This window comes from Cynoglossus semilaevis, chromosome 20 (assembly GCF_000523025.1).
Source record: "Cynoglossus semilaevis isolate Cse_v1.0 chromosome 20, Cse_v1.0, whole genome shotgun sequence".
Lineage (NCBI taxonomy): Eukaryota > Metazoa > Chordata > Actinopteri > Pleuronectiformes > Cynoglossidae > Cynoglossus > Cynoglossus semilaevis.
Genome location: NC_024326.1, coordinates 10,882,658 through 10,890,978, shown reverse-complemented (window position 1 = coordinate 10,890,978; position 8,321 = coordinate 10,882,658). Strand labels below are relative to the sequence as shown.

Genomic DNA, 8,321 nt, shown 5'->3' with positions numbered 1-8,321 from the left:
TGTGTCTATTTGTAAATCTTGATGTGAAATTAGCAAATAACCTGAGCCTCAGTTTGACAAAGTGTAACAGTACCTTACCCTCTGCCCTCCAGTGGTTAGAAGTGGGGACTATTACTTGTTTGAAACTGACAGTGAGGAAGAGGAGGAGGAGGAGGACAAAAAAGAAGAGGAGCCGCCACGGAAGTCGGCATTTCAGGTGACTTCCTGGACCGAGGGTTCACTTCCTGCTCCATTTGTCTGAACTGAAGTCTTTTAGCAGGCAATGCTGGGGTTAAACAACGACATTCTCTTCTTCCTTCTTTCTAATTTTTGGTCACACTATTTTGTCTGGGTTACGTCATATAGTTGGTCTGTGATTCCTTATTTCATTCATACCGGAAGAAAAGTGTTCTTGAAAAGTGGACCCGACCCCTATGTTGAAAAACATGTACAGAACAACAGCAGTAGAATTAGTTTTAATGTATAGGTGGGCAGATGGTAATAGTGTGTGTGTATATATGTATATTTATAGGAAATATATTGTCATAACTTTTAAAAACATTACTGTCACCTTTAACACCAACAAACCTGTGCTGCATGTTTTCCAGTTAATCACTCACTGTGCTCTGATGTCCCTCACTGTTTCACTCTAACAGCACTAACCCTCTCTCCTCTGTTGCCTCTCTGTAGCGAGCTATTGGGAAGTTTGTGTCTGCGGTGTTGGCTTTGCCCAGGTCTATCATAAAACTGCCTAAAACTATTCTACAGTATGTAATGAAGGCCGGCAAGGTACTCACCACCACCAGCACTAACACAGTCTGCTCTATGTGTTGTCTGTCGGCTAAACGGCTAAGCTAAACGTTAGTTCTCGTTTGCTGTAGTACTTCATAAAGCGTTGTTTACTGTTACTCTGTGTTTTATGTACTACAGTAGCCACAAGAATAAAAAAGGAGTATTGTTTTGTGAATTATTTAATTTTTTAAAATATCATTAACGCTGTAAGTATATTAATAACCAAATTAACTGAATCAGAACTAATTCAAATACATTATATATTATACAGTATTATTATTCATTTAGTATTTAGTAGTGAGGGACAAATCTACTGAAGGCCAGAGGAAATGTTATCGACTTGTCTTGCATTTAGCCCTGAATCAAATCATTTTTTGTTGAGTCTAATGTCCTGTATTAAACCTGAAAACGTACAAAACCATGTTTGTGATGACATGGGTTTTGCCTGATAAAGCTCACCTCCTGTCTTTGGTTCTAACCTGTAGCCTCTTCTACTCAGTTTCTTTACCATGCCTGGATCACGGACCCCAAAGCTGCGCTGAAAGCACGAGGCAAAGAGAAACGCAAATTCTGGAGGAGATACACGAGAGGAGTGAGACAGAGGAAAAATAAGAAAGAAGGTAAGATGGTTCAGCGGTGTTGAATAAACACGTGTTGTTACGACTGTGGTCAAAACATCATCCTGCTCCGTCTCAGCAGGTCATGTGACCATAGAGTTGGGGGAGTTGTCTGATGGACAAGAGAAGGGAGACGACGACAAGGATGAGAGTGGTCCAGGTTAGTAGGATCGTGGGAAATCTCCTACAGCAGACTGGAAAACATAAATTATTCTACAGAAAAATGGAAATGTTTTTTAATCCCCTTAATAAGAAGAGTTTTTTTCTAAGTGTATCATCGGCATGAAAAAAATATCCCTGGGTAATATTTTTTCTTTTCCTCAGACAACATCATCAAACGAGTGTTTAACATCATCAAGTTCACCTGGGTGCTGTTCCAGACGACAGTCGACAGTTTCACCAAGTGGATGAATGAGATGTGCCGGGAGTACGTGGACATCTCTACAGTGCTGCGTATCGAGCGCTGCATGTTGACGAGGGAGGTCAAAAAGGTACATGTTCTGTTATATTATTATGTTGATCTACAGCAGGACTTTTATTCCGTCCAGTTTGATTTCCCTGCTCAGTGTCAGCATCAGCCTCCATCACATTTCCTTTTCGCCAGGGTAACGTGCCGTCCAGGGAGAGTATCCATGTTTACTACCAGAAGGCCATGAGGCTCAACATGTCCAGACAGGCCAGCATGGATCAGCTGAGTGAGGACGAATCCTACTGTGGTTCTAGCAGAGTCCGGAGAAGACGAGCCGGCTTCCGTATGGAGAGCCAGGACTCCACCGCATCCAGAGACAGCATGTCCAGGTACATCCGTTTCTGAGGGCCCGTATTTTTAGAGACGCTATCCCAAAATAAGTACTCCACTATTAGATATTTCCTTTTGTTGGTCAAAAATGTAAATCTGTACTGTTTAACATCTAGAGACTGTACACTGCAGAGGTTAGTGTTGGAAATGAGCAGTAATTTAGGTGGTGGATACAAACAGTGGTTGTGGTTCTCAGCACTTCACACTCTTCATCTGTCTTCTTTGTGTCTTTAATATTCTTAAATATATTCTGTTAATTCTCCGAGCTTTTCAATCCTCACAGAAGTTAAACGGACTTGTTACTGATTCACAGAGATCATAGAAACATTGCAAATTTGATTGATTAAGAACAATCTTTCATTGAATTAAATCAGCTCCAATCAGGATTCACACCAGGAAATGTTTCACTCAAAAATCAGTAACAAGTTCCTCAGGTTTTAAATTCAGTGTCATCACTGATTTCAGATGTTGACAGTCATATTTGGATTCATCCTCCTGTGACCTGCAGGTGTCATGTGACATGACACCTGCAGTTCCCCTCCCTTCTTAGCTGACATGTAAATGTGTGTTTGACCAGGGACTGTCTCTGTCTGTGTAACATGGCATTGATCCTAACATTGATCTCATCCTTCTCACCACTGATCATTCCACCTGTCACTGTCACTACTCTCAGTGCTGTCACTGAGGCCACCACACTGTTTTCTCGCCAGTCCACACTGGAAGACCTCGACGGAATGTCAGAGAACATTCCCAAAACCAGTGAGCGTGCCAGGCCTAAGCTGCGTAAGATGTACAGCCTAGACATGTCCAATTCCTCTGCGGAGAGTGGCAGCAGCGTCATTTCCAGGTGCCCTGCCACTGCATCACCCATACACGTGCATGTCTCCTCAAGCGCCATTGACGCCATTGCATCTTTTTATTTCTATTTTTTACTTAACCTCAGCTAAACCATCTCAAACTATTACCTCCCCCTCCTCACCCCTACATGCTTCATAAATTCCACTCCATGGACCGTGTCGTCTGGTATAATTGGAAAACACTTTTACATCAGTCTTACATAATAACACTGTTGTTAAAGGAGTTTTTATAATCCAACACGACTCCAGTGGTTTCACAAAAGGTCACTTTTCTTGTTTCAGTGTTCAGTCAGCCAGAAGACGTGTTTTAATAATGTGGTCAGTACAGAGGGTGGTGTCTGATAAGGTCAGGCTGCAGACCTCTGCACTGGAACCTTAGACCTTATTCTAAATGAACCTTAGAATTCATTAAACTGAACCTTAGACCTTATTCTAAATGAACCTCAGAATTCTAACTGTCTCAAATGAACATGTTGTTAGCACCTGTTTTTCAGAAGCAGGTAAATCCATGTTTAATTCAAGTTCAGTTTTATTGAATTAAATCCTCCTTGGACATAAAAAACTTTTTTCAATGTAATTATTTTTTATCATTATGCAGGTACAACAAAATCCCAAGTGCAATCTTTAAAGTGTGTGGGTATAATAAATGACCACGGTCTAATGCCAAGAGTAACCGTTTGCTTTAAAGGTTAAAAAGTAAAACATCTCCGTCTCTTCTTGTTTCCCGTGCAGTGAAGCGACCCAGTGCATCACTCTCTACTCCAGACAAGGCACCACAGAAACCATAGAAGAGGTGGAGGACGAGCAGGATCAGGTTGAGGACAAGCATCGGGTTCTGTGGGAATCCCAAGAGCTGGAAGACAGCGAGGAGCCTGAGGCCAGTCTGTGGAGTGAATCTAGGAAGACTGGGGAGGAGGAGGAGGAGGAGGAGGAGGAACAGGAGGAGGTGGAAGAGGAGGCAGAAGTGAAGGGTGGTGATAGGGAGATGGAAGACGTTGTGGAGGAATTTGAGATACCAAGGAGCCCAGAGAGGGAAGAGGATCCCTGGGAGTCGTCTGGCCCAGACGAGGGCACATCCCAGAGGCAGGAGGAGACAGAGTATGTCCCCTCGGAGCAGGACAAAGACTTGATAATCAGTGACAGTGAGGATGGAGCCGTTGGAGGACAGCGGGACTTCATGCAGACAGAGGGGCGGGCGGGGCTGCTCTACACCCCTGACACTGATGCTTCCAAAACATCTGACGCTGAAGTGCCTCCCAGCTACAGCAAGGCGGTGAGTTTTGACCGTCTGGAGGTAAGCGATGACGAAAGCGACAATGACCGGAAGAGAAGGATGATCATGACCTCAGACAGCCACTCAGACAGCAGGTCGGACATCGTGCTGCCCTCCATGACCACTGAGCTGACCGCAAGTGACCTTCTGCTCAACAAGTAAGTCCTTCAACGGACAGAAAACTAATAGTCTGAGTGGATCATACAGAAAAGACGTGTTATTCTAGAATTTTAGTGTGGGGAAAAAAACAAAGTACATACAGTACAAAGTGCAACTTAAGGCAAAGTATAGATTTATTTATTTAAAGTATATTATAATATATTGCACAGATTGACCACATTAAGATGACATTGATACATGGGCCAGAGCAGTGCAGTGGTAGGATTGAAGAAAGTTCTAGGCTCAATTCCACCTACAACTAAATCCCAGGTTGGAATAAGTCAGGAAAGGAATCTGGTTTTAAAACGCTGTCAAAAAAATGTCATCTTGAACATTTTACTTTCTTTTCTTTTCTTTTCTTTGGAACAAGCAAAGCAATAGTTCTGGGAGAAACCGTGGAAATAGAACAGAATAGTCTTTATTGTCATTGTACCACAGCGGGGGATCAACATGAAGTTTGATATTTTGTTTATGATTGCAAAAAAAAACCCATTTCATAAATCAAACTTTACGATCCCTTGTGTTTGTGTCCGTTCAGAATGTTCTACGATGAGGAGCTGGAGCAGTCAGATAAGTTCTACCTTGGCCAGCCTCTGATCCTGCAGCTGTGCTACGCCCTCTACAACATGCTGGTGGCCCACTCAGAGATGGTGTGCTACCTGGTCATCATCATCAACCACATGGTGTCCGCATCTTGTGCCACACTGGTTCTTCCCATCACCATCTTCCTGTGGGCCATGCTGTCTGTGCCGCGGCCCAGTAAGAGATACTGGATGACAGCCATCGTCTACACCGAGGTACAGTCACACTTAGATGTTGAACAGTTTCTCTTCTATACACATGGCCAGAGTGAAATAAAAGCTCTAATATAAACAACATAGTATTAAATTAAATGAAGAAATTAAAATTTTAATTTTACCACTGTCCTAACTTTAATTCTTGTCTTTCTTCCAGGTCACCATTGTGGTCAAGTACTTCTTCCAGTTTGGCTTCTTTCCTTTCAACCAAAGCAAAATTGACAAGAGCAAACCGTACCATCCTCCCAACATCATTGGTGTGGAGAAGAAGGACGGATACGTCCACTACGATTTGGTCCAGTTACTGGCTCTGTTCTTCCACAGATCCATTCTGAAGGTACAGATTTATTATTCAGTGTGTAGTGTAACTCACTCAGTCGTTCATGTGTTGAATGTATTACAGCATCTTTGGTTTATTCACAGTACTTCAAATTCCAAATGTTGTCTTTTGCCTCCTCCCTTCTCCATGTCCACACCTTCAGTGCCACGGTCTCTGGGATGAAGACGACCCCAAAGAGAAGAAAGAACCTGTGCATCACAGTGAGTCAGAAGACGAGGAAAACGACCAGGAGGAGAGTGGGAGGGAGTCAGAACCCGCCTCCTCGCTCCTCAGTGAGAGGAGAGGCTCCAATCAAACCCTGAGGTCCAACAACTTTGGCACCTCCATAGATTCAGGACAAATTCTGGTCCATCAGCCTCAACAGCAGACATACCAGCGTCGGAGGAGCTCTAGCGGTGCCTCGCACATCTCCTCCCACAAATCACTTCACTCCTCAGCAAGATCAAAAAGAGGTAACGATGCTGATAATTCTTTTCCCTGGTTTTCTATAATTTAATTTGTTAAGAGTTCAGTTGAAGAACTCACACCTCCAATAATTTGATCTAAAGGATTTCACTTGATCACAAATGTAACAGTAAAAATTCTGGTACAACAATAACTTCCTCTGAATTTTCTCTGTTGACACCCAGAATCTCTGTGCACATTCTTTGTGGTGGATCATTTACTCCCTCCCCCCCCCCACAGGAAGTACCGGCTCACACAACAGCAGCCGCAGAGATGGCAGTGAAGCCAGTGTCCACCTGAAGACCCGCAAACAGATGATCATGGTGAAGCTGAGGGAGCAGCTGTACAAAGGAAAAGCACTTGTCATTAAAATGTACGCTGGCGGTTCAGAGAAGTTCAACCAGAGAAGTATTTTTGGGGTTTTGTTTTCCTTTTTCTGTTTTTGTTTTGTTTCGCCCTTGTCCAGCAGCTGTTTACTGGTCAGCACTTTCAAATCTGTTGTGGCACAAGGCCGTCCGCGGGTGCTGATGAGAAGTGTTGCAGATCCATAATGGAAGATGCTCTGTGGAAAATCACATCAGTGTTGCACCAGTTGAAACCTTTCTAAGCTCTAAATTTAGCCCTTTAATTACAGTGTTCCCGTCAGGCCAGTGAGTGTGGTCTTTGTAAGTGCTGCAACAGACCATCAGAACAGGTTATTGTTCTAAATTTAATCACCATGGAACAAGTGCAGATACTACACCTAATACATCAGTCAAACACACTCGGGTGAAAAACTTCAAACCTTTTCCAGGACCTGTTTTTTTATGGATTCCTTCACAGAACGATTCATGAAACGTCAAGAGAAACTTACATGAATGAATACATTATCTTACGCCTCCTAGGAATCTTTCCAAGGGCGGGAAACATTTTGATTATATATAAATAAAATGAATAATGTATTGATAATAATTGAACACCACCGTCTGATTTGTACGACTGTAGCCTGAATATCATCGTTGCACTGGCAGAGTGAGGTATGCTAAAAATGTGATATGACACATTGTCTTAATTATGAGGAAAATAAAAGTTCATGGAATATTCCGCCCCTACAGATTCATGGAGATCTACATTCCCATCAGGCAGTTCTTCTACAACCTCATCCATCCAGAGTACAGTGCTGTCACAGACGTGTACGTTCTGATGTTCCTGGCCGACACCGTCGACTTCATCATCATTGTGTTTGGATTCTGGGCCTTTGGTGTGAGTCCAGCTTGACTTGACTGAATGTTCATCATCCCAAATGGTTTGAACACACATCTGTAAAAACACCTGATGTGTGTGTTTCAGAAACACTCAGCAGCAGACATCACCTCCTCTCTGTCAGAGGATCAGGTGCCTGGACCGTTCTTGGTCATGGTTCTCATCCAGTTTGGGACCATGGTGGTGGACCGGGCCCTCTACCTCAGGAAGTCTGTCATGGGGAAGGTCATTTTCCAGGTCATCCTGGTCTTTGGAATCCACTTCTGGATGTTCTTCATTCTGCCAGGAGTCACACAGAAGTAAGAACTGACTTGGTACAAAATCAGATTTTCACTCAATCTGGAACAGGTTTATTATTAGAATAGATTAAAATATTTTTAATAAGTGTACTTTCTCATCTTTTATTTCTTTAAGACAAATATTTTTGGCCAAAGTCATAAATAGTGACTTTTTCCCTGTTTAATTAAAATAATTAAACTTATCTGAAATGTTAAATGTTTTGTTCATAATCCATTGTTTTCTAATCAGTAAACACACATTATACATGATCTTATATAACATTAATAATATGTAATATAATAATAACATGATCTTATATAACATTAATAATATTTTTTTCTTATCTGTGTTTGGTTTGTGTGTAAAGTTCTTAATTTACCGTCAGAAACCAACCTTGTCATTTGTCCACTGTGTGTGTTTTTCACAGGCGTTTCATCGAGAACAGAGTGGCTCAGATGTGGTATTTTGTGAAGTGCATCTACTTCGGACTGTCGGCCTATCAGATCCGCTGTGGTTATCCCACCCGTGTTCTGGGGAACTTCCTCACCAAGAGCTACAATTATGTCAACCTCTTCCTGTTCCAGGGGTGAGTTACGCAGGAAAAGCATCATCTGTTCCAGATGAGAAAACAGGTCCAAGGTTCAGGTCACGACAGTTCAGTAGCGGCTGCGGCCAAAAGGTTGAACCTGAGGAAACAGAAATTCACATTTACAACACTCAGTGTGCGTAATAAATATTCATTT

General features: G+C 42.5%; 1 protein-coding gene across 7 annotated transcripts in view; it reads left to right on the top strand.

Annotated features, from left to right (window-relative positions):
- piezo2b (piezo-type mechanosensitive ion channel component 2b) overlaps positions 1-8,321 on the top strand; it is a 52,648-nt gene that overhangs the window by 39,973 nt on the left and 4,354 nt on the right. For 3 of the 7 annotated variants that reach the window (XM_017042333.2, XM_008334655.3, XM_025052652.1), the window contains 15 exons: positions 93-196; positions 670-768; positions 1,271-1,391; positions 1,468-1,548; positions 1,713-1,879; positions 1,993-2,186; positions 2,861-3,034; positions 3,777-4,475; positions 5,015-5,273; positions 5,431-5,610; positions 5,756-6,065; positions 6,298-6,430; positions 7,152-7,299; positions 7,387-7,598; positions 8,006-8,164. In XM_017042333.2, the coding sequence (XP_016897822.1) occupies positions 93-196; positions 670-768; positions 1,271-1,391; positions 1,468-1,548; positions 1,713-1,879; positions 1,993-2,186; positions 2,861-3,034; positions 3,777-4,475; positions 5,015-5,273; positions 5,431-5,610; positions 5,756-6,065; positions 6,298-6,430; positions 7,152-7,299; positions 7,387-7,598; positions 8,006-8,164 (3,040 nt within the window). The remainder of the gene's footprint in view (positions 1-92; positions 197-669; positions 769-1,270; positions 1,392-1,467; positions 1,549-1,712; positions 1,880-1,992; positions 2,187-2,860; positions 3,035-3,776; positions 4,476-5,014; positions 5,274-5,430; positions 5,611-5,755; positions 6,066-6,297; positions 6,431-7,151; positions 7,300-7,386; positions 7,599-8,005; positions 8,165-8,321) is intronic. The other 4 variants (XM_008334654.3, XM_017042336.2, XM_017042335.2 and 1 more) reach the window with 4 other exon arrangements.